General features: G+C 47.1%; 1 protein-coding gene across 11 annotated transcripts in view; it reads right to left on the reverse strand.

The window, feature by feature from the left end:
- TTC7B (tetratricopeptide repeat domain 7B) overlaps positions 1–26206 on the reverse strand; it is a 326149-nt gene that overhangs the window by 142955 nt on the left and 156988 nt on the right. For all 11 annotated transcript variants that reach the window (XR_010601134.1, XR_010601135.1, XM_042858600.2 and 8 more), the window contains 4 exons: positions 25934–26017; positions 23766–23870; positions 21279–21396; positions 20709–20766 (listed from right to left, as the gene is read on the reverse strand). Coding sequence is in view for 9 of the 11 variants with exons in the window: in XM_042858600.2 (XP_042714534.2) it covers positions 20709–20766; positions 21279–21396; positions 23766–23870; positions 25934–26017 (365 nt within the window). In the remaining 2 variants the exon portion in view is untranslated. The remainder of the gene's footprint in view (positions 1–20708; positions 20767–21278; positions 21397–23765; positions 23871–25933; positions 26018–26206) is intronic.

Here is a 26206-nt window from a genome sequence, read left to right on the forward strand (position 1 = left end):
CACAATTAACTATGGGGATCTTATTTTACATTAAAAATCTGATGTGCTTTAAAGTGACAATGAGCAGAACGATGCCAGCTGCATGACAGGGGCCCGAGCCATCCCACTGATGCAGGACAGGATGATGCTGAAGGCTAGACCTCAAGGAAATGGAATGTACAGTGGAGTGAATCTTACTGTTGCACACCCTCCAGTGAGTGCTGCAGAATCCAGAAATCTGATCACACTCTCAACAACCCAGTATTCTATACCTCCCTGGGGACCAGGCAGATGAGACAGCCTGTCCCACTCCAGGCACTCAAGAAAAAGGTAGGAGGGTATCCTGCTTCACTGCTGTGCAGGGACTTTCCAGCCATCCCTTTCCCACCATAGCACAGGGCAGGATAAGACCCCATATTTAAAAGGAGAGAAGAAATAGAGAGCAATATTTCTTTTAAAAACAAACATTACTGCAGCACACAAAAAAGAAAGTAGGGGCCCAATAACATCAGCACTTTAGGATTAGACACACAGTTAATGAAAATATCATTCCTCTGTTTCAAACATTTTTACCTATATTTATCATAAGTAACACCACAGGTTACTACAACAAAGAAATCAGAGGAAAAACATTTTTCTCTCCATTTTTTCAGGTTTTTTACTTTGTGCATTTGACAGAATTTTGTGTATAGACCATTTTGCTCCTTCTCCTGTAGAGTCAGTTTCCACTGCAGTTTGTGTGTTTGGGATTTTTTTTTTAAACATAGTAACAAAAGAGAAAAAGGATGTTAAAAATAAGTGGATGTAAAAACACAAATACTGTCTGGTAAAAACTAAGGCATTAGGGGTAGAACCTAATACAACTTCTAAACTTTGCTTTTAAAACAGACTAGATTTCAAATTGATGGTGTTCTCTAATGGAGGTTATATTACAAATAGGACATAAAATAAAGATGCTAAGAAAATCTAGTCAGAATTCTTTTTTCAGAGAAAAAACACTGCTATCCCTTATGATCATGTAGGGAACCTTCTACACATGCCTTGATCAGATCTGCCATCCTGAATGTACAGAAAGACAGTTCTAGTGGCTTGGTGGCTTCCCATAACATGCCTGAGTCGCTGCAAAATGAAATTCTAGCAACCAGAGGAATGGGAGAGGGCTTAAAATTTACTACCAGATGCATACTACTCAGAGTGACATATGAGAGATGGAGACCATTAACAGGGTCAGGGGACATTTCTCATTTCACTCAGATTTTAAGTAGAAAACAAAAATAAAAAACCCACATAGAAGGAAGAACAGGAGGACTTGTGGCACCTTAGAGACTAACAAATTTATTAGAGCATAAGCTTTCGTGGACTACAGCCCACTTCCACGAAAGCTTATGCTCTAATAAATTTGTTAGTCTCTAAGGTGCCACAAGTCCTCCTGTTCTTCTTTTTGCGGATACAGACTAACACGGCTGCTACTCTGAAACCTTTCACATAGAAGGAATGGCCCAGTGAATAAGTAATGATCTACAGAGATCTTCACTTGTAGGTGTAGGCGTCGTTTGGGGAGAAAAGGGGGCATCACCCCCACCCCAAACAAAGGCAACACATGGGGGAGGGGCACAGAGGGTCATGTGTCACTGCCCCCCCCCATTTCTGAGAGTATTGAGCAGCCCTTGCAGGGCCTGCGGGAAATGAGAGGAGGAGAGGTCTGTCCTTCTCACACTGTGCCTCCCCCTCAGCATGTTTCCTGCTTGCTTGGCCCCTCTCCCCAGCAGCCAGACCGCTTCTCCTGCCAGGTGAGGGTGGCTGCTCTCAGTGACTGCCTCTGTGCAACGTGGCGACTGCCTGAGAGAATCTGGCTGGGGAGGCAGCCTGCAGGATGGAGAGAGCACAGCTGCTCCGGGCTGGGCATAGGGTTGCTAGGGAAGGCACCAGGAGCAGTGCCTGAGTTAGGGACAGTGCCCGTGCACCTCCTCCCACTGAGGTGTCCGCAAGGGCACAGGAGTTCGAGGGGAGCGGAACATTGTTTCTGTGAGTTTTTTCACCTCCTTCCCCACTAGGCTAGGGTCAGCCCCAGCCCAGAGGCACATACTCCCTGCTCCTGTGGCCCCAGCCCCCCAGGAGCTGGCAGGTTTGGCCCAGTGAAGTGGGGCTAGAAGGTTCTTGCACTCAGAGGCAATGCGTGGGGTGGGCAAGTCACATGACCCGCCCCAACCTTTAAATTGTGTACCCCCAATATCAGCAGGTATAGGTTGTCTCTGCCCCCAAACTGCAAGCCTTGGGCAGGCAAGGAATTTGCCTTCCCCATACGCGGCCCTGTTAGCCTGACTAGAGCTGCCCCCCAAACACAGAAGTCAAACTACGCCTATGCTTGTAGGTTACTGGCTCAAAAATTCAGCTCCAGCTAGCAGTGACTTAAAACTGTTACCATCTGTCTGCTGTTCAGTGACTTATGTGAAATGATTATATCTGTACCACAGCAAACACTCCAGAAATCATCTAAGCAAGTACTGTTTGCACAAACATGACTTCTGTGAAAAGAACTTGTGGTACAATATGATGTGGACAGGAATCTAAAATGCCACAACCAGCATCACAACTGTCCGCCTTGAACCTTGGCAGAGGTAAAGGTCACGGGATATGTAACTACTCTCCTTCTTGAAAGGTTAGGGGTAAGAATCTGACATAGCAGTATGGTGAAGCCTGCACAGTTGCTGCCCTTATAACCTGTATTGTTGGTAGACCAAGTATTTCAGCTTCTACCATTACTGAAGACCAAATTTATTTTCAAGAAGCGGGATGGAGTAAAAAGCACAGACACTCTGGAAAAAGTGCAAATGAGCATTCCTAGAAGTGACAATTTTTAAATGGAGTTGCCTGCCTCAGTCATAAAAGCAACTTTATTAACCACAGACACACACATTTCCAGCAGGGTTATATGAATCCCTGCTGATGAATGTCAGCTCTAAGTGACGCTTCACGCTACCAGACAAGTCAATACCAAACTTTCTAAAATTACTTTCTTCCTCCTCTTTGAAGCAAATTATAATGCTGATAAGGTCCAGCAACTCCAACCACTGTAAGGGTCAATCCATTTTATACAAGAATTCACATGTATGTTTGAGCCAGTCACATCTGCAGTGTTACCATGTCCTGGTCGCAGTACTGAAAGTATTTTTTTAAAGTCTACTTTAACTGTTCACTGTCATTTTGAAATCTTATCCCACATGTTTTCATTAACAACTCCAAAGATACTTCAATTTAAAACTTTGGTACAAATTAATAATAAGAAATACCAGTTGACAGAATGGACATATAATTTTGATTTCAAGTAAATTGAAATTGTGCATTCAGACTGCTAAATACAGAACACCACAGTGTATGTTTCTAGTACAAACTGGTAATATAGAAATACAAAATACACAGCTTTTAAGAAAGGAAAAGAAGTCATCACCATTTTCTAAGGCACTCTATGTTTATATGCCTCTATTTAGCACAAAAATTTCAAATCACTGAAAAATTAAAATTCCAGCCACACTCTTCAGCTAAAGGGCATCCATAAAAGCTCACTGTGCAGACACCAGATGTTTTCAGATATCAGCTGACATTACTCACTGCTAACAAGTCTTAGAAACAGTATAGTTAAGAAGCCATCAGGAATCTTGTTAGCTGCTGTAAGAAAAGAAGCTGCAAAGGTTCTAGGATTAATAAAAACAGAAAATGAATGATAACGGTTGCCTGGGGAAAAAATATCTTCTCATGAAGTCCGAATTCATGTTATTGCAGAAAAAGAATTCTAGTAAACCCCCCATATACTATTCAGTATTTTTCACAGGGTTTCAGCCCAAACATTTACAGTACCTCCTTTTCTAGGACAAATACTGTAAGAATAACAAAAATCAGACAAATGGCACAGTCTCTGCTTTATCAAGGCACATAGCATTTCCATTAGGAAGCTCACATTTTATTAATTTACAACTGCAGTAAAATACAGATCAAGGGAACCACCAAGGTTTGGTACACGTTGCACACTTTAATCCTTGGGGAAATGGCAAGTTACCATGCGGATCACTAGCAGAGACTTGCTTCCTAAGTGCTTTTGGATCTCCATGCCAAGCTGGAAGATGAGGAAGAGATAGTTGCAGCTACGCAGTGGGCAGGGAAGGACTGGCTTCAGTCAAGAGTCTCACTCTGTCCCTGGCTTTTGGAAGGCAACCACAGAGGCAGGCAAAGTCATGTTAGGAATTCAAGTCAGGGATGAAATGGCATACAAGCCACCAGCAGTTGAGTACATGGAGTCAGGCTGACAGCAGAGCAAGACAAGGAGATGGGGAGGCAAGTTAGTTGGTGATAGCAGGTAGCTGATGTTGGTCCTGCTTTGAACAGGGGATTGGACTAGATGACATACTGAGGTCTCTTCAACCCTAATCTTCTGTGATTCTATTAAATGGACATGGTCAAGTTTTAGAACTTTGCGTAGATGACAGGAATGGTTGTGGAACCCAGGGAAGGACCAGGAAGTGGAAAGTGCACATTGAGAATGGGTGACAGGAGAAATGATGTACTAAAAAAAAGGCTGAAGGAGCTCAATCTATTTAGCTTAAGAAAGAGAAGGTTACTGGGTGACTTGATCACAGTCTGTAAGCACCTACATGAGGAAGAGGAGGTTACTTACCTGTAACTTAAGGTTCTTTGAGATGTATGGTCCCCTATCTGTATTCCACTGAGGGTTACGCATGCGCAGCATGTGCCTGAGAGAGAGAGAATTTAAAAGTAGCATCCTCTGGTCTGAGCATGCACTCTGACTCACCTCAGGCGTCCATGCGAGGCGATAAAAGGCAGGGCAGACTGACTGCGTCTCTGAAGATAGCACTGGAAACGGAGTCTCTGGTAATCACATAATGAGCTGCAAAGGTATGCACACATGCCCAGGTTGCCACTCTACAGATTTCACAGATAGGGACATTGTTGAGGAAGGCAACAGAGGAGGAAACCAACCTCATGGAGTGAATTTGAATACTGAATGGAAGTGTTCTATTGCGAACCTGACAGCGTTGTTTAATACAGTTCGAGATCCATCTGGAGAGTCTCTGGGCCAATATCACTGAGCCCTTAGATCTCTCTTATTGAGGTGATTGCCACCAGGAAGGTTGTCTTCATTGACAGGTATATGAGTGAACAAGTGGCCATGGGTTCAAAGGGAGGTCTAGTTGGGCTTTTTAGTACGAGGTTTAGGTCCCATGTTGGGGTTGGATGTCTGGGTTTGGAAAAAAGGTTTAATATTCCCGCAAAGAATCATTTTGTGGTTGGATGTGAGAGCACTCACTATCCCTCTTCTTGTTGATGGAATGTCACTATAACTTCTAGGTGAACTTTGAGTGAAAGCCTTGATTGATTGATTTATAAGAGTCAGTACATAGTTTTGGGCCATTGGGAGAGTAGCGGATGTCAGGGAGATTTGTTGGGAATTACACCAAACCTGAAACCTAGACCACTTTTGCAGGGCAGTAGTGGAGTGAATTTTCTACTGCACAGTAACACGTACTGTATCTTCTCAGCAGGCCTGTTGCCAGTTGTTTCAGGTAAGGGTACCAAGTCTGTCTCAGCCATGTGGGAGCAATCAGTATGACATTTGCTCTCTCTCTTTTTATCTTTAACTGGACTTTTAACAGTAGGGGAACAGGGGAAAGGCATAGAGAAAGTCCCTGTCCCACCAAAGAAGGAGAGCGTCGCCCAAGGAGTGTTGCCCTATCCCTGGCCTGGAGCAGTAGCATGGACATTTCTTGTTCAGGTAAGTGGCAAACAGGTCTGTGGTTGATGTCTCTCATGGCCTGAGTAGGTCGTGAAGCACTGCTGGGTTTATCTCCCACTTGCGGTCATGTGGGAATTTGTGACTGAGACTGTCCGCTATCAAGTTTTGTACTCCAGGAAGGTAGGTCGCTGATAATGTGATGTTGTGGGAAATGCACCAGTTCCACATCTTTAGTGCTTCTGCACAAAGGAAGAGTGACCTGGCTCCTCCCTGCTGATTTATGTAATATATACATGGTATGTTGTCTGTTAAGACACTTGTGTTCCCTCGATCAGTGGGAGGAAATGGACCCAGGCATTCCTGATTGCCCTGAGGAGGTTGAGGTGAAGGGACATTTCCGTGGATGACCATTTGCCTTGTGTTGTAAAGTTGTTTAGATGTGCATCCCATCCTATGAGGGATGCGTCAGTGGTGAGAAGTAATGACAGGGAAGTTTGCAGAAAGAGAATCCCCTTGCAATCACTGGCTGGATTTTTCCGCCAGTCCAGGGAGTTTTTGACCTTGGTTCGTAGTGACAGAGGTTTGTCTAATCTGTCTCTGTTGAACCATATCTGGAGGCACTGCATATGAAGTCTGGCATGAGATATCACCGTTGTGGCTGCTGCCATATCCCCCAGGATTTGGCGGCAGTGTCTTGCTGATATTTGAGGGCAGTTTTGTAGTGTCTCTATGAGTGTGGCCAACGTGCAGAACCTGTGCTGAGGCAGAGCGCTTTGGCCTGTAACGAGGCTGACTCCTCTGAACTCTAGGTGCTGTACAGGGGTGAAGGTTGATTTTTGGATGTTGATCTGTTCTGTGAATAAGTGTACTGCGGTTTTGGTAACCCAGTGAGCCTCACTGAAGGAGTGGCCTCTGAAGAAACAATCATCCAGGTAGGTGTAGATCATGATTCCCTGTGAGCATAGGTAAGGCGCCACTATGGAGAGGACCTTGGAGAATACTCTTGGAGCTGATGAGAAGCCAAAGGGGAGTACTTTGTATTGGTAGTGGTCCTGGTCCTGGGTAAATCTGAGAAATCATCTGTGTGAAGGTAGGATAGATATGTGGAAATAGGCATCCTGTAGGTTAAGCCCGAAAGCCAATCTCCCCGTTCCAGAGATGGAATAATCGCTGCTAGTATGACCATGCTGAATTTCTGAGCTTTGACAAATTTGTTCAGAGCCATGAGGTCCAGCATGGGTCTCCAACCTCCCTTCTTCTTGGGTATCAGGAAATAATGAGACTAAAAACATTTGCCTCCTCGCAGATGTTGAGGTACTGGGTCTACGGCTCCTAACTGGAGGAGGAGATCTATTTCTTGTTGCTGTAAACTTTCGTGAGAAGGGTTCCTGAAGAGGGATGGGTGTTTGGGGAGGGCGGTAAAGTGAACAGACTACACGTTGCAGATGATTTCCAGGACCCATTAGTTTTGATGTTATGTGTTCCCAGATGCTGCGGAATGGGGCAAGCTGGTAACCAAATGGATGCAATGTGTTGGTCAGCTGCAGCAGTTGAGGGGATTGGTCTATTGACCCCTTAACAAACACATCAAAACTGATGTTTTGAGGTAGATGGTTGTGACGTGGAAGGCTCTGGGACTGATGGCTTATGTCTGGAGAATCTGGATTTCTTTCTCTGAGGCCTGCAGAAACACTGGGTTGGGAACTGCGAAGTACAGTATTTATGTTGAGGTTGCAGACTAAACTTTTTCTTTTGTCCAGGAGTATAGACCCCTAATGAGCAGAGAGTAGCCCTGGAATCTTTAATGGTCCAGAAGAATGAATCAGGCTTTTTAGCAAACAGTTTGGTGCCTTCGAAGGGAAGGTCTTCTACAGTCGTCTGCACTTTCTTAGGGAAGCCAGACAGGTGTAACTGAAAGGCTCATCGCATAACCACTGCAGTGGAGATGGACAGGGCTGCTTTGTCAGTTGCATTGAGTGCTGACTGAAGCGCTGTTTTGGCCACTAGTTGTCCCTCACGGATAATAGCCCAGAACTGGTCCTGGTATGACTCTGGGAGCTGATCAGTAAAAGTGTTGAGCTTTGTATAATTGACATAGTCATACTTTGCTGTTAATGTTTGATAATTGGCAATTCTAAATTGCAATGTGGCTGAGGAGTAGATCTTTCTCCCAAAGAGCTCCAGGTGTTTCCAATCCGTATCATAGGGGATCTCATTTGGTGATGGTGGCCATGGGAATTTACTGCATCCATGACAACAGAATTAAGGGGAGCGGGAGAAAAAGGAATTCCCTCTTCCTAGCTGGATGTAATATTTTTTAATGGGACCATTTGTAAGTAGGTATCACCAATGCTGGAGTCTGCCATAACTTGGACAGGTCCAGAAGGACCTCATTGATGGGGAAGACTATTCTGGAGAATGAGAAAGAGTATAAGATGTCAAGGAGCTTGTGATGGGTGTCTTTTACCTCCTCCAGGGGTATCTGGAGGGTGTTTGCTACCCTCTTAGCCAAATGCTGGAAAAGCCGGAAATTGTTGGGCAAGGAAGGTGGAGGGGGCATCACTCCCTTGCCTGAAGAGGAGGAAGAGATATTGGTTCTCAGTGTAACTTCCTCCTCAAATCCACCCTCCTGTTCCTCCAAAGATCTCCTCTGGGGGTTCGGCAGTTCTGGATGCTGTGGTTGAGGGAGAATGTCTCAGGCACTTCATGGTGAGTCAAGCTGGAAGCCCAAGAGGTGTGAGGTCTGTATGTTACCCAGGGATCCCAGTAGGGCCACTGGGGTGGTGGGACAGTTCCGCATGGTGGTGCCAATGGCTGGCTGTACCATGGTGGTGGTGGAGTAGGTTGAGGGTATGACTGAGGAGCACCTTGATAACAGGCACCATAGGGAGCATGAGAGGAGTGGTGAGAGATGACCTCCTCTGGCTCACTGTCTGAGTCACCACTAGAAAATGAAAGTGCATGGCAAGGCACCAGAGAAGACTTCCATGACTGGAGAAGACTCGGTACCAGAGCCCTAGTGCCAAGAAGGGAAGACTCTGGTATATCAGATAACTTAAGTTCTCTTCAGTGTCACAACTTCTGTTGCGTAGACCAACCCAGTGCCGATGCCAGGACGAAGGGAGTCTCAGATTTTGCCTGTACCGAGCGCTCTCGTCTTGGGTGGCTCACAGTTGATGGTGCCAAACGTAAAGCTTGTACCAGCAGCATCTTCTTAACACTGTGCTCCCTGCTCCTGTCTTTATCCACTGGTACCGTTGGCTCGATCCCTGTGCCTATCAGGATTTTAGGCGCATCATCGTACCTGCCATTCCAGACCCTCATGAGCTATGTTTATTGTGCTTGGACTGTCTCAGTACCGACGATACCAAGCATGCTGGTGAACTTCTGCTAGCTCGGGGCTCATTCTGGGGACTCTCAGCTCTTTTTTTAGATGCTTTACCTGAGAGATTTGCGGCTGTTTTCTTCGATTCATAGTCCCTGTATGTTGAGGGCCGTGGGGAAGATTTGTACCTTCTTGGTGATTTGTGGCGCAGATTTGGGGAAGGCTGAAGGGCTGCCTCCATCAGGATGATTTTCTGTCTCAGTTCCTATCACGGGGGCAAGTGCACCCCATCCCCCTTTGGGGCAGGGCAAGGATGTTGTAGCCCCGTGGTCAAGTCCGCCTGACCGTCCTTATCCTCAGGGCAGTATGGCCTAATGGCCAAAGTCTATCCGGTCACCCTTCCTCACAGGGCTAGGTGGACTGGTGGCCAAAATTAATATGCGTGCCTTCTCCCTACAGGCGGTAGGGCCTCATGACGCAAGTCAACAAGGCTGCCCTTTCCCTAGGGCAGAATGGTCCTGTGGCCAGAGTTAACATGGCTGCCCTCCTCCACAGGACTGTCCAGCCTAGTGGCCAGAGTCAATAAGGCTGCCCTCCTCCGTTTGACTGAGAGACCTAGTGACCAACTCAGGGGGTGGGCAGCAGCTGGGGTAAGGGGACCCAGGCCCTCTGTACTCCACCAGATCCCAGCCCAAAGTCCTGGCAGAGGCGAGTACAGAGATCTGATCAAAGAGTCAGCACCAAGCACAATGGCTAGTGCCCCCTGGGGTACTTCCTACCCTGTCTCCTGATGCAGTGGTCCGGGTGTCTTCAGGGTCTCTGGGTTCCTCAGCCTGTGCAGCTCCCAACAGCTCTGACCTCCCTTGGGCATCAGCATGTACGTGGGAATCCTCTTTTGTCTCGGCACCTCGGGGTTCCGTGTCCTGGGCCTTCCACATGCATCTCCCAGGCTGGAGCCTGCAAGGTCCGTCATCCTCCTTGGCAGTCAGTCCAGACTGAGTTGAGTTGCTTCCTTTTATATTGGTGTTCCAGTTGGAGCATGGCCAGCAGGGGCAAGGGGGCAGGGCTTCCTCTACCCAGAGTGTGGGGTTAACCCCTTCTTGACCAGTGTGGGAAAAGTGCACCCTGTCACAGCTCCCTATCCTTCTGTGACCTGGGTTTAAACTGTTGACAGAGACCACACTTCTGAGGAACATGGCCTTCCCTGAGGCAGCACATGCAGCAATAATGTTTATCTGCCACAGGGATGGCCTCCTTACAGGAGAGGCACTTCTTGAAGCCCAGTGAGCTGGGCATGCCCTGCTGGGGAAATGGGTCCCCGAAAAAGGGGGAAAATTAAGGTTTTTGGGGTTTTTGTTTTGTTTTTAAAGTGAAAATAAAGAAAATCTACAACTAAGAAGGAAGGAGATGAACTCGCTATTAAAAATACTAATAAAGACTGAAGATAATGATCACAAATGGACTGCTAACAGCTCCCTCTCCACCGAGGGGCGTTCACCCCAGCACGCTGGTTAGCCTTGTGGTGGGGCACAAGTGGGGAGAGCGCATGTGTAGGCCGAATGGACACTGTTACCAAAGTTCTCCAATCAGCAGTGCAGGGATGCAAGTGCACCTACAGTGTAGCACCCACAGTAGGGACACTACTCGAAAAAGAACAGAGTAACCTTCCACAGGAGGAAGGAATGTGCTGATTGCCACTAGGTGGACTCTCAAAAGCACTGAAGGCGAGACCCAATGACTTTAAGGATAAAATGTAGTCTAGGATGAGGGGAATACCTGCTGCTTCTGGTAAAACCCCTTTATGTTGTGCCCAAGACAAAAAACATCTCCACTTAGTCCGGTAACATTGTCTAGTGAAATCCTTCCTACTGTTACAGAGAATGTCTTGTACAGTCAAGGAGCATGTCTGCTCTAGACTAGATTCCCATCTAAATACCATGCCCTGAGGTGGAGTATATGTGAATTGTGGTGCTTGATCTCGCCACTGTACTGGGTCAGAGGATCGGGAAAGTTCAGGATGGGAATTGGTGGGCAGGATGACATGTGCAGGAGATTGGGGAACCAGAACTGTCTTGGCCAGAAGGGCCGATGAGAAGACAATCATCCTGTCTTGTCGGATTTGGTGCAGCACGCGAATCAGGAGCAGTAGTAGAGAAAAGGCATAGGGGAGTTGGTCCAACCAGGAAAGTAGGAGAACATTGCCCTGGGAGTGGAAGCCGAGGCGCACTTGCTGTTTGTCTGAGAAGCAAATAGGTATCTAGCTGAGGTCCCCCACTGCGTGAAGATGTTGTGTACAACTGTCTCGTGAAGTTCCCACTCATGGTTGATCACAAAGCATCTGCTGAGTGAGTCCACGGGTACAGTCTGTGTCCCCAGAAGGTAGGCTGCAATTAGAATGATCTGATGGCTGATGCACCAATGCCAGAGATTGAGATTCCAGAGAGAATGAGCAAAAGAAAGTATTCACATGTTTTCCTTACTGCTTGGAGTTCCAGGATATGGATGTGCATCCTGGATTCTTGAGGTATCCACGACCCTTGTGTCTTACGGTCGTCTATATGGGCTCCCCAGCCCAACAGGGATGCTTCAGTGAAGATAGTTTTGTCTGGGGAGGAGGGAAGAAAGGGGACTCCCACACGTATGTGATGTGGGTTTGTCCACCATAGGAGGGTGGACAGTACCATGGCCAGGACTGTCAGCATAAGGTCCACAGAACGATGGATTGGTGAGTACAAGGACTGACTATGCCTGAAGGCAGTGGAGGTGAAGTCTCATGAAGGAGGTCACATAGGTGCATGAAGCCATGTGGCCAAGAAGCGACGGATAAAGTCCTGGCTGGTACAGAAGGATTATTTGTAATGCAAGCTATGACGACATTTATTGCCTGAAACTTGTCTGTGGGAAGGTATGCTCGTGCCATGACTGAGTTTATGGTATCCCCGATTAAGTCAAATGATTGCATGGGGTTGAGAATTGACTTTTCAATGTTGATGCTGATAGGGAGATGTGTAACACAAAAGTCCAGGCATGGGTTTCCTGTCGGGACCTAGTAGCTAGGAGCCAGTCGTTGAGGTATGGAAAAACAAGTAGACCATAACACTATCCTGAAGGGAAGTACGCTGTATTGGAAATGGTTGGCGCCGATGTCAATCTGAGAAAAAGTCAGTGGGCGGGTGAATATCAATGTGAAATGTAAGCATTCCTCATAACGAGAGCTGTGAGCCACATGCCATTCTCTAAGGATGGAATTATTGCTGCCAACGTAACCATGCAAAACTTGAGTTTGGAGATGAAGCAACTGGGGTGGAAGAGATCAAGAATTGGTCTCAAACCCCCTTTTTCCATGGATTATGTTGAGTAGAACCCTGTTCCTTGATATTCTAGAGGAACACGTTCTATCGCTCTCCATTATAATAAGGAGTTTCCCTTTTGGGTGAGGATCTTGTTGTGAGAGTGGTCCCCGAAGGGGAATGGGGGTTTTGGAGGAGGTAGTGTTACAAACTCGATCATATAGCCATGATGGATGACATTTAGCACCCATTTGTCCATTGTTATCGCACTCCAGGCATGGAAAAGTGTTAGCCTGAGAGGTTGGTGGTTCTCAGGCTTGCATCAAAAATACCTCTTGGCTTGCAGTTGGGTCTGAGATGAGGAAACCTGGGGGGGGGGAGGGGGGGAGCCAGGGAAGGAACCCAGGGAAGCAAGACCTCTGAATCTTTTGTAATTTAGGTGGGGGTTCGAAAGGTTTCTGATGATAGAATTGAGAAGACCTGTACCATTGGTTGGATGATGGAACTTTCGTTTCAGGGCAGGAATGTAGATGCCCAACAAGCAAAGGATAGGCCTGGGGTCCTTCAGTATATGCAATGACTCATTGTCTTCTGGTTGAAGAGATGGGATTCGTCAAAAAGGAGGTCCTCGATGGTGTTCTGGACCTCCCTAGGAAAACCCAAAAGCATGAAGCCAGGACTCCCTACATATCATGATAGCCGTAGCCATGGCCCTAGAGAAGGTATCAGCTGCATCTATTGCAGATTGAAGGTCAGTTCTGCCTATGAGTTTCCCTTCCTTGATGGGGGCCTGAAAACTGACATGATCTTTTTGTGGGAGGGTCTTAGCAAATTCTTCTTATTTAGTGTAATTCAGGAAATCATACTTGGCCAATAATGCTTGATAATTGTCAGAGAAGACTTTCCTCCCCAAAAGATCTAGCCACTTCCCTTTCTTGTCTGCAGGTGTAGACCAAGGATGTTGGTGCTTAGCCCTCTCTGCAGCAGCATGAACTACCAATGAGTTAGGAGCTGGGTGGGAGAAGAGGAATTCTGATCCTTTGGCCAGGATGTAGTAGCGTCTCTCTGCTCCTTTGGGGCTCCCCATCTATGTGGCAGGGGTGTGCCACACTGTCCTGGCTGACTCCAGTATGGCTTCATTGATTTGTAGTACTGTTCTCACCGGTCCCGACATGTGAAGAATGTCCAGAAGCTTATCCTGGGAGTCTTGAACTCTTCCAATGGGATTTGAAGTTCCCCCGCAACTCTCTGTAAAAGCTATTGGAATCATCTGAAGTTATCTGGTGGGGAAGGGGATGATGCAGTCAAAGCCTCATCTGGGGGCTTGGAGGATGGGAATCTAGCCACTTCTGGCAGAACCACTATGACCATGCTGTTGGATCCATGGGCCTGCTTGATGGCGACCCTCTCGCAGATTGGGCGGGGTCTGAAGGAGGATACTGCGCCTAGGGCCCCCAATATGGCCAATAGGCTGGATCAACAAGAGTTTGCAGGAGTCCCCAGTGGTTCCGGGGAGGATGAGAAGGTAGTTGTTCCCAAAAGCGTGCTGGTCTCCATGATGGTGCATAAGAGTGGTACGGTAGAGGCAGTTCTTCTCCCAGTTCTGAATCATTGGAAGAGGAAAAGGCGGACTCTGGTTCTAACGGTGATATCGCTGGAGCCAATGGAATGGTGTATAGCACATGCGAGGAGGATTAGATCCCCCGTACCACAGGCACATCCTGTGGTGGGAATATGATTTATCCAGAAGTGGAGGGACCTGATAGAGAAGACTCTGGATCTGCAAGATGAAAATGTCTTGGATGTAGCTGTGGATCCAGATCTCTGTGTTGTGAGGGACACTCTCTCTTTCCCAGTTGTCAGTATCGGCGCTGAGGTCTTTTCCGGTATGGGAAGGGTTCGTCACCTGGAACCGCTGTATCCCAGTTTATGGGTCTTCTTCTCATGCCTGTGGAACTTGGAATGTGCTCTGTCCCCTTGGGCTCAGCTGGTGGACGGAACGTCCAGATTCTTGGACTGGGAGGAAGACTTAGTCCCATGCTTATGGGAGTAATTCCTAATCTTCCAACTAGGCCCCATCAGGGGGTCTGTGGGAGTGGTTCCGCTGGCACTGGAGTCGGATGAAGCAGCAAGAGACGCACTCCTTGTTGTATTAGGTCGATATATACCACGAGTTCTCCAGCATGGTCTGAATGCAGTCTCTCAGTCATCTCCATGAGATACTTCCAGAGACAAAGGTCTCAGCTTTCTCGGTTGCAGCTGGGGAAGGCATGGCAAATACTGTATCTAGCCGTGATGTGAGCTTCTCCTAGGCAGCAGAGGCAGCGCTGGTGGTTGTCACTGACTGAGCTGGATCATGGCAAGAGGTGCAGAATTTGAAGCCTGGAGTTCTGGGCGTAGCTCGGTACTTGCATGGTGCTACGGGGTGCTCGAATGGGGAAAATCCCTGAAGTCTACTCTAAACTAACTGTTAAAAAGAACGGTTACTTACCTTCTGTAACTGTTGTTCTTCGAGATGTGTTGTTCACGTCCATTACACATTAGGGTGTACGCGCGCCGCGTGCACGGACGTCGGAAACTTTTTCCCTTAGCGGCTCCCGTCGGGCCAGCAGGGCCCCCTCCTTCCCGCCAGAGCGGCGCCCCACTCTAGGGTATATATATCCCTGCCGACCCGACCCCTCCGGTTCCTTCTTGCCGGAGACTCCGACAGAGGGGAAGGAGGGTGGGAAGTGTAATGGACGTGAACAACACATCTCGAAGAACAACAGTTACAGAAGGTAAGTAACCGTTCTTTCTTCTTCGAGTGATTGTTCACGTCCATTACACATTAGGTGATTCCCAAGCTTACCATTGGAGGTGGGTAGGAGTCAAGGTACAACTGACTGTAGCACAGCCCGACCGACCATTGCGTCCTCTCTGGTCTGATGGTGGATCGCGTAGTGGGCTGTAAACGTATGTATGGACGACCAGGTGGCTGCCTTGCAGATCTCCTGGATAGGGACCTGTGCCAAGAAGGCCGTAGAGGACGCTTGGGCTCTAGTCGAGTGGGCCCGGATCTCCGGGGCCGGAACATTGGCGAGCTCATAACAGGTGCGTACACAATGCACAATCCATGCCGACAAGCGCTGTGTCGAGATAGGCAAGCCTTTCATACGTTCCGCAATCGCAATGAACAGCTGGGGTGTTCTGCGGAACGACCTGGTCCGTTCCAGGTAAAATGCCAACGCCCTTCGGACATCCAGGGTATGTAGGCTGCGTTGGTGAGGGTCCGTATGGGGTTTAGGGAAAAACACCGGTAGGCAAATGACCTGCCCCATGTGAAACTGTGATACCACCTTTGGGAGGAATTTGGGGTGCGGCCTCAGTTGCACCTTATCTTTATGGAACACTGTATAGGGTGGTTCCGAAGAGAGGGCCCTCAATTCCGATACCCTTCTGGCCGACGTGATGGCCACGAGAAACGCCACCTTCCACAAGAGGTGCGTGAGGGAGCAAGTGGCTAGGGGCTCAAAGGGAGGACTCATGAGTTTTGATAGGACTAGGTTCAGACTCCACGCTGGGACAGGCGGGCGTGAGTAGGGGAACACCCTTTCCAGCCCCTTGAGGAATCGGGCCACTGTGGGGTTGGAGAACACTGACACTCCCAACTCTCCCGGATGGAAAGCCGAAATAGCGGCTAAGTGAATTCTAATTGAGGAGGGCGCAAGCCCTTGATTCTTGAGGTGCAGTAGGTAGTCCAAGATAGACGGAACTGAGGCTTGTAAAGGCTGTATGCGTTGAGGCTCACACCAGTGGGAGAAGCTTTTCCATTTTGCCAGGTAGGTCGCTCTTGTAGAGGGCTTCCTACTATTAAGGAGGATTTGCTGAACTTGGTGAGAGCACCTGTGTTCTGCATCATTCAGCCAGAGAGATACCATGCCGTGAGATGTAGCGAAGACAGATTCGGGTGGAGTAGGCAACCTTCGTCTTGCGTGACTAGGTCGCGATGGAGGGGGAGGGTGATTGCCTTTGCGGTGGCTGGGGTTTAAAGGGCTTACGTTGCGTTACCGGAGTGTGCATACCCAACGACTTAAGGGTCGCTCGTGAGTCCTTAAGGCTATGTAGCCTGGCGTCCGTCCGGTCGGAAAACAAGCCCGAACCTTCAAACGGGAGGTCTTGCAGCGTGGTCTGTACCTCTGGCGGGAGACCTGAAGCCTGCAACCACGCCGAACGCCTCATCACGACTCCCGACGCAATTGTTCTAGCCGCCGCGTCGGCTGAGTCTAGTGCGGCCTGCAATGAGGTCTTGGCCACTGCCATTCCCTCATCCACCAGGGCCGTGAACTCCTGATGCGCGTCAGGTGGGAGGGAGGCCTTAAACTTGGCAACTGATGCCCATGAGTTAAAATTGTGCCTGTTTAGAATCGCCTGCTGATTGGCGATCCTCAGTTGAAGGCCCCCAGATGAATAGACTTTCCTCCCGAATAAGTCCAATCTCTTAGCTTCCTTGCCTTTGGGGGCAGGAGCTTGCTGGCCATACCGCTCTTTTTCGTTGACCGCCGAGACCACCAGCGAACAGGGGGACGGGTGAAGAAAGAGGAAGTCAAACCCTCTAGATGGGGCGAAGTATTTCCTCTCTACGCCTTTTGCAGTTGGCGCACTAGAGGCCGGTGTTTGCCACACCGTCTTATAGTTGGACTGTACTGTCCGTATAATCGGGAGAGCGACTCTGGAGGGGCCCTCTGGGCTCAGGATATCGACCATGGGGTCGTCCTGCTCTACAGTCTCCTCCGCTTGCAAGCCCAGATTGAGGGCTACCCGGCGAAGCAGGTCTTGGTGTGCCCGATGGTCGATCGGGGGAGGGCCGGACACCAAGGTGCCCGCTACCGCCTCATCTGGCGAGGAGGAAGAGGTCGGGGCCTTCTGCCCATCCTCATTGTCCAGCAACCCGGCATCAGCCAGTTGTTCCTCTGCGGCCTGACCCGCAGCGTGGGATTGGGACGGCACCGTACTCGGTGCCGAGTCCACTCCTTCCCGCTCCGGTGGTCTAGAGACCGTTGCCTCCCTATACGATGGCGGGCGGTGCCGCGGGGAGCGGGATCGGTACCGGGATGGCCCGGATCTCGAGGCCCTCGATGGGGGTCCTTGCTGGTGGTAGGCCCAGGGTGTCCAGAATGGCCATTGGCTCGGTTGGCCCCATTGGGACTGACCGTAGTCTCTGCTGGCACGTGACCTATGGGCATACCCGCCGTACCGGTCTGAGTCAGCCCCCGAGACCACGGACGGCGACCTGGAAGGCCACGGTGGAGCCGTAGGATGGTGCCGGTCCGGTTCTGGGGAGTAGCGCCTCCGCGACCAGGACCTGGAATAGCGCCTCGCCGACCTGGACCTGGAACGGTACCGGTGATCGTGGGACCGGGAACGGCTACGACTGGTCGGCCTTGGGTAACGAACCGCCGACGCTTCGCGGTGCCGACTCGTGCTCGGTTACTGAGTCGGTGCCGACCGCTTGTTGAAGCCCGACTGCTGCGGTGCTTCCTGCGCCGAGGGCAACCGGGAGTCCACCGAGGCGGAGCTCGACCGGGACCGGTTCCTGGAGCAGTGCCGAGACGGCGACCGTGATGGGCGCAACATCGCCGGCTTGCCTCTACGCGGCAGCATCGGCGGAGCGCCCTCAGCGCGTGCCGGGGCCTCGACGGACAAAGCGATGAGGTCCTTAGCTGCCTCAAACGTATCCGGAGTGGAGGGCTGTTCCACGAGCTCCTCTAGCCCTTCATCCTCACTCGACGCGCCCATCCCGGGGCTCGACGGGCCTTTCGGCGCCGGAGCCACTACCGGGGTCCGTGTTGGGGCCGTATCGGCCTTAGGGGCACTCGAGGTCTTTACCGGTGCCGGCCTCTTGTGCGGGGAGCGTCCTCGGGCCTTAGACTGGCCCTTCGCTTTCGCCGGCGAAGATGATCGGCGTCGTGCATTTCCCCGCTGGGTCGGTGCCGCGGGCTTCGGGTGACCCGCCGGTGCCGGTTCCCGCACTGATGCCGGGGCGCTCCGCACGGAGGCAGACGGTGCCGTCGAAGTGGAGGGCTGTAACGCCGTCTCCATGAGCAGCTGCTTAAGGCGAAAGTCCCTCTCCTTTTTAGTTCTGGGCTTAAAGGCCTTGCAGATCTTGCAGCGCTCTTTCTGGTGAGCTTCCCCCAGGCAACGGAGACACGAGGCGTGGGGGTCGCTCAATGGCATAGGCCTGCGGCACGTGGCACAAGCCTTGAAGCCTTGGGCGTGTGGCATACCCCGCCGCCCAGGGCCAGTGCCGGGGTTGAACAAACAACCACGGCAGGAACTTTAAGTACCCTAATGAGCTGTTAACTACTGGCTCAACACTACTATAAACTAACTGATAACTGCTAGATAACACTAATGACTATTGCTAAGGGACACTCTCAGACGAGAGACAGAGTTGTTCCAACGCCGCCACGGACGGTAAGAAGGAACTGGAGGGGTCGGGTCGGCAGGGATATATATACCCTAGAGCGGGGCGCCGCTCTGGCGGGAAGGAGGGGGCCCTGCCGGCCCGACGGGAGCCGCTAAGGGAAAAAGTTTCCGACGTCCGTGCACGCGGCGCGCGTACACCCTAATGTGTAATGGACGTGAACAATCACTCGAAGAAGAACTAGTAACTACTAAAACCGGGAAAGAAATAAAACTAATAAAACTACAGTTAAAATTGCTAAAACTATATACTGCTATATTTTTAGAAGTGCATCAGAGAGAAGGACACTGAAGGTTCCGACTCATACCATGCACCTGTGAGAAGAAACTGGAGACACGGTCAATCTGCCCCGCCATCCAAGGCGAGTCAGGGCGCATATGCAGGCCAATGGATACTACTTTCAAATTCTTCGACTCGGGGCACATGGTGCGCATATGTAACCCTCTGTGGAATACAATAGGGACCATTACATGAAGCACAATAAATATTTGATAAAGGGATCTTCAATCTAGCAGACAAAGATATCACAAAACCCATTGGCTGCAAGTTGAAGCTAGACAAATTCAGACAGCAAATAAAGGATACATTTTCAACAGTGAGGGTAATTAATCATTGGAACAATTTACAAAGGGTAGTGGTGTCATCATCCTCACTGGCAATTTTTAGATCAAGATTGGATGTTTTCCTAAAAAATATGCTCTAGTTCATACAAATTATTCTGAAGGTCTCTGGCCTGTGTTATTCAGGAGGTCAGACTAGATGATTACATTGGTCCCTTGTGGCCTCAGAATTTATGAATCCTCAGTGTTCTAAGGGCTTAAAAAAGTCTCAAGACAGTTACAGACTGCAACAACTATTGTAACTCACTGATAAGTGAGTGCTACAGGTCCCCCTCTGTGCTGATCCACATAGGAAATTAGTTGTTACAGACCTCAGATAGGGAGCCATGGCTCTTTAGCTCGAGCCATAGACGTTCATGTTTTTGCTCTGAAGGTCCACGGTTCAATTCCAGTATGTCAGCCAACCATATTAAACAAAACCCTACATATTCACGTAAAAGTGACTCAAGTATAAGTCAATGACCCCCATATTTAATAGGGAAAAAAACTGCAAAGCCTTTTGACTTTTATATAATCCAAGTGTGCTTATGCAAGAGTATATACATTAGCAAGAATCAAGTGTAGACACTGTGGCACTTCTACTATTTAAACTTCTTTCTATATTTATAATCTTTGATTCATGTACAAACTGACTCCTTTTCGTTCTCCCTTTTCTCTTCCAAACAGTTCTGCCCCTGGGTCAAGCTTTGGGGATATGCACATGCGTGATTTGCATTGTCACTGCCTGCGCTGTGACTGTTCTGTGGCTACAAAGGACTTCATTCTCCAGATCTAGCAATCCAGCATCTTTTGCAATGATAAACTCCCTGTTTATTCAAATGCACAAAGAAACTATATCACATATCACTCTAAAAACTATGCATACACAATTGCAAAAATCTTGGTGTACACTTTGATCAATGACAATCACTACAAAAATGTTTTTACTGGATTCAACAGTGACCTTAAGATACTATTTCCTTTCTTATTTTTTTTTCTTTAGCACATCAGAAAGAGAATATTTCTTTAAAGGGCTGTTAGGCAAACAATATTCTCTGGTACATGGCAACAAAAAATATCTTTAATAATGAAATAAGAGGAAATCTTTAGGAATCTGTTTGGATTTGCCTGGCAGAAACTGATGAAGTGAATGTTAATGCAATATGTTCTGTACCCATGAAACCAGACTCCCAGAGGTAAAATCCTCATTATATAATCTTCATAGAGTTCTTTTTTTAAAACCACATATAACAAGGTTTTTCACTATGTACAGCTGAATGAAATGAAAAGATTAACACCCACTCACCTCTGAAATGCAAGAAGAGCCTTTCTCTGCAGGACCTCTTGCAACCCTCGCAAAGATGCTAAAAAAGGATATATTTAATCAGCTATATTTAAGAGTCAAAGATTTGCTTGCACATGCTTACTGAACAAAGATTAATGCATTAACAGACTATTATGACAAAAATGATACAAAAAACATACACCACATTTTCTTTTAGAGGCTGGTGTGTTTGAGGTTTTTCCATTATGAGACTCTGGTATTTTCTAACTCTATGAGTATGTCTAAACTGCAGGTGGGAGCGTGCTTTCCAGCCTGGGCAGACAGACACACACTAGCTTTGCTCAAGCTAGTGCACTAAAATTAGCAGTGTAGCCAGAGTAGCATAGGTGGCCAACGGTCTGAATTCATAACAAGGGGGTCTGGGCAGGTTTGTGCTTGGGCAGTTAGCCTGAGCTGCTGCCTTCTCTATTTTGCTAAATTGCTATCTTTAGAGTGCTAGCTTGAGCAAAGCTAGCAAATCTGTCTACCCATGCTGGGAAGCACACTCCAGCTGCAATGTAGACATACCCTATGCGTGTATTCTTTTCTTACCATCAGTGGCTTGCAGGCTGTAAGTTAGTCCCAATGCTAAATAGCCTTTTGCTTTGAACTCCGATGTTTTGTCACCAACATCAACAACCGTTTTGGCAAATCTTTCCGCTTCTTCCAACTGAAAATATTACAAAAGATGAACATAAGTCTTTGTAAGATTTTTGCTTTTGAAAACTCCACACACAAAACCATAAATATAAAGCAAGCCAAAATCTGTGTTACAGTGAGTCTAAAATTAGGAAGAAGTGTACAGACCATGGATGCAATATACATTACGTCAGTTTAACAAATAACGTCAACCATTACCACTTCCTGTAAGGACCCCCCGCCCTTTTCCGCCTACATTTAGTTTTCCTGTTAACTCCACAACAAAGAATATAGCTCTTACACAAGGCTGAGACACCCATTTCTATGGTGAAATGGGAACTAGCACTGAAAGGATACAAGTGAACTTGAAATTTAGTCTGTTCAAAAACAAAAAAAGGATTTAAAATCTGTTTTCAGATGCAATACCTGTCCCTGAACCCCACCTGCCAACCTCTACTGTCTAACAGTCACATTTTCCAATTAAAAAAAAAGAATGTTCTCCTGCTGACTTATTTCTCTGTGAAACATCCCACAAACAACTGCAGAAACTAAGGCCCCGATTCTGCATCACACGCACACACATTGATTTGACTTTGCTAATGCAGAGCTCCTTGTAAGATCCAGGCCTGTCTACACATTCATATACCACTCCTTTTCCTACACTCTGCATTGTCAAGTAGTTAGACTACAAACTGCAAAGAAAAAACAACATGAATTTACTGGAAATGAATCTAAAACCTACATGTCCAATACAGCAAGCTGCTCCATGCAGGATTCACCCATGCAGGACAATTTACAATGACCACTATTCGCAATCAAGTAATACTATGTTTTCAGCAACTTAACAAGTTGCTACTGCACCACTTTCTCATTTCTGCTTGAACTAATCAAAAGCGATATTTATAAAGCACTGCCCTGCCTCTGTGGCACTATACATTCAAAACAAATTAAATATAACCATAATTATTACAAAAATTGCACCTCTTCCTCCCAACCATTTCCTCTGGAAGCTACAGACCCACCTTGCAACTCATACAATAACCACAATGAATGCCAAATTATTCATTTCATTAAATCAATGTCTTCAGGAGAGAGATACCAGTTTCAAGGGCATCTAATAACGTATTTTATTATTAAATAACACTTTCAAGTTAAATATGGTCCCAAATTTAGGTTGTATAAAAAAAAAAGTGAGCTTTTCCAAAACCTAACATCAACAGAAATGTTACTACGAAATTTGTGTGCGTGTATGTTTGGTTTTGGGGGATGTTAAGGACTGTAATGAAAGCGGGTTTTTGTGCCTTATTATACTCACAAATTGTTAAATTTTTCTTTCTGAACTAATAAACTAAAATGATTTTTGTTTTTGATCTTTGTATATTGATATCGTATTCATTCACTTCCTATTTGCAAAACTCAAAATTTTTATATTTTGCAAAAGTTTAATATATTTGAGAAACAACGTACACACACACACACACACACACACACACAGAGTATATCTATTACATATCAAGGGGAAATTTTACCTTCTGATCTTGGGATGTCTGAATAATTAATAAAATTTAATGCTGTCACAAATCCTCCCTCCAATTATTTACTCTTAAAGCTAAAATAAGTGACTAATCTCTGAACCATATAACCATTAAAGCAAGTGGTGTGCTGTGTGGATAATTACCTATCTCTGAAATCTGTATGCAAAAAATTCTGCTCCTATATAAGGCCTGGTCTGCACTGGGGGCGGGAGAGGGGGATCGACCTAAGATATGCAACTTCAGCTACGAGAATAGCGTAGGTGAAGTCGACATATCTTAGTTCGACTTACCTCGTGTCCTCACGGTGCGGGGGTCAATTGCCGCGGCTCCCCCGTCGACTTTGCTTCCGCCTCTTGCTGAGCTGGAGTTCAGCAGTCGACGGGAGAGCGATCGGGGATCGATTTATTGTGTCTACACTACACGCAATAAATTGATCCCCGATAGATCGATCGCTACTCGCCGATCTTGTGAGTAGTGTAGACGTAGCCTTAGTGAAAAAGTTTTGTGCTAAAGTGGTTGTCATTTATTAAAAAGTCAGAATTTAACAGTTACCACCCCTTAGTGTCTGAAACATATTAGCGATTTCTTATAATACCAGATATCAAGGTGTGCTAACTTTTGTTAAATATTGACTTTAATGGCAATAACTGTTCCTGAATATTTTTAAACCATGGAGATATAAAGACACTGATAAACAGTACTGTTCAACTGCAATCCTATAGAAAATATTCCTGTGCTGTATTTTAATCAATATTCTATTGCATGCTGTCAGTGTGTCTACCATATTTTCAAAGTCCATAACCAAGGATTTGTCACATTCTGAAATTCTCAGTCCTTGCTGATCTGACTGCTAATATAAACTTACCCAGTGAAGAGATCCCATGCATAGCTTTGCGGCAAGGAGTGGAATAGTAGCATCATCTGGTTTCAAACGTATACACTCCTTCAAGACTTTCACAGCTCGAGCAGACTGTATAAAAACGTATTTTTCACTGTGAAACTCTAAAAGCATAAGCCCAACATCTCAGTACTGCAAGACCCCCATGTTACATTTTCTAGTTTCTGTTTTACTAGCTGAAGGAACCACTATTAATTTATTTTTATTTTAACAATCCGCCATAAGCATCTGTACAGATCATATGTAAGACTTTATACACTGTATAGTCAATCAGGTTGGATTAAATGCCAGCCCTGCATATCACTCAAGTGGTGCAGAAGAGCTAGAAAACTGCCTTACCAGCAGAGATAAGGGCTCACCTTTGGTCTATAGCACTCCACTTCTGATCCCCCCACAGAACAGGGGCATGACTAAGGCTGAGGCAGGGGATTGGGGTGCAGGAGGAGGTGACGGCTCTGGGCGCTGCTTACCTTGGGGGGGGCTCCCTGGAAGCGGCAACATGTTCCTAGGCGGAGGCGCGCTGCCTCTGCCTACAGACACCACCCCTGCAGCTCCCATTGGCCACGGTTCCCAGCCAATAGGAGCTGCAGAGCGGGTGCTTGGGGAAGGGGCAGCGCATGGAGCCCCCTGGCTGCACCTCCGCCTAGGGGCCGCAGGGACATGCTGGCTGCCTTTAGGAGCTGTGCAGAGCTGGGTAGGCAGCCTGCCAGGTGCCCTCCCCAATACCAGTGGGGGTCCCGGGTTACATGTCGCGACCTGCTCCCCTCCCCCAGCACCCCTAGTCCACCCTCTGCCTCAGAGGACCCAAGTTTTAGTCAGGGATATATAGTAGAAGTCATGGACAGGTCACAGGCCGTGAATTTTTGTTTACTGCCCGTGACCTGTCCATGATTTTTACTAAAAATACCTGTGACTAAAACCTAGACTGAGGCCTGGTCCCCACTAAGTCCCCACTTCGGACTAAGGTACGCAAATTCAGCTACGTTAATAATGTAGCTGAATTCAAAGTACCTTAGTCTGAACTTACCGCGGGTCCAGACGCGGCACGGAGGCTCCCCCGTCGATGCCGCGTACTCCTCTCGCCGAGCTGGAGTACCGGCGTCGACGGCGAGCACTTCCGGGATCGATCCCAGAACATCGATTGCCTGCCGCCGGACCCTCCGGTAAGTGAAGACGTACCCTTAGGCATGACTAGTGAAGGGATGGGACGAATATAGCCAGAACAAGCTGTACTCCAGTGATGCTCACTTGGCATAACAGCATGTAAGGGACCTTTCTGAACAGGTATAGTACAGATCAGCCCTTTATGGCTCCCTCAGCCTCACACCTTTTTTCTTCCGCTTCTATCCCCAGCATAATTTAGAGGCCCCTCTAAACTAAACTGGGGCAGAAGAAAAAAGATAGGGGAGCCACAAAACAGTCCTTTAAATAAATAACATTTTCTCAGTAAATTATCTCTCTCTGTAGTAAAGTTATGTGCACAGTCAGACTGGGCTTGGTGGAAGCAGGAGACATTAACTATTCATAATACGCAACAAAAATGGCTTTCTCTCCATACTAATTCATACGTAAGAGGAAAAAAATGTATCCAAAAGTATAAGATAAGGGTTGTCATATTCCAACTCAATTTTTACTTGTACATGAGATTTTGCATCCTGGACAAGAATATTTGACAAATAATGGTGTGAACAGAAGTCCCAAACTAAATACATTTAGAAGTCTATTGGATTGTCTGAATCGTATGAGCTTGGATCTAAAAATCAAACCTCTATTGATCATAGTGGCAGTTAACAAAATAAACTCTATTGCATTTTTCTCCAGAGTAATGTCTAACTTATCTAAAATAAACAAAATAATACAGCTTACATTCACTTTACTGCTTAGATTAATGAGTATAGCAGCAAAGTCCAAATGTTTAATATTGGTTCTGTCTATATTGTAAATTCTTGAGGCAGGAACTGTATTTTTGTGCCTTGTACAATGCTGACCACAAATTCACTAGTACACTATTCACAGAACTTCTGTGAGGATTAGTTAATGTTTTCAAAGTTATTTGAAGATGGAAAACACTACATAATTTGTATTACTACTAGCCACCAATACAAAGAATTATATACAGAAAAGATTAGACTTACTTTTCCTGCTGCCATTAGGGACAATGCAAACTGATACCAAAGATGGAACTCTTCAAATGCAAACTTCATTGCTCTTTCTAAACACTAATTTTAAAATAAAAATGATTAATAAATTTATAAAATATTCATTAAGGGCTTTCAAAGATTTATGCACATGCTTATCTTAATGGCTTAAGAAGATCAAAACAATCCTAAGGCTTTTCTGTAGATTTGTCATATACATCCTCACTTAAAGTATATGAAATGAAAACCTAATTGGTTCAAATAACCTGC

This window comes from Chrysemys picta, chromosome 4 (genome assembly GCF_011386835.1).
Source record: "Chrysemys picta bellii isolate R12L10 chromosome 4, ASM1138683v2, whole genome shotgun sequence".
Classification (NCBI taxonomy): Eukaryota; Metazoa; Chordata; order Testudines; family Emydidae; genus Chrysemys; species Chrysemys picta.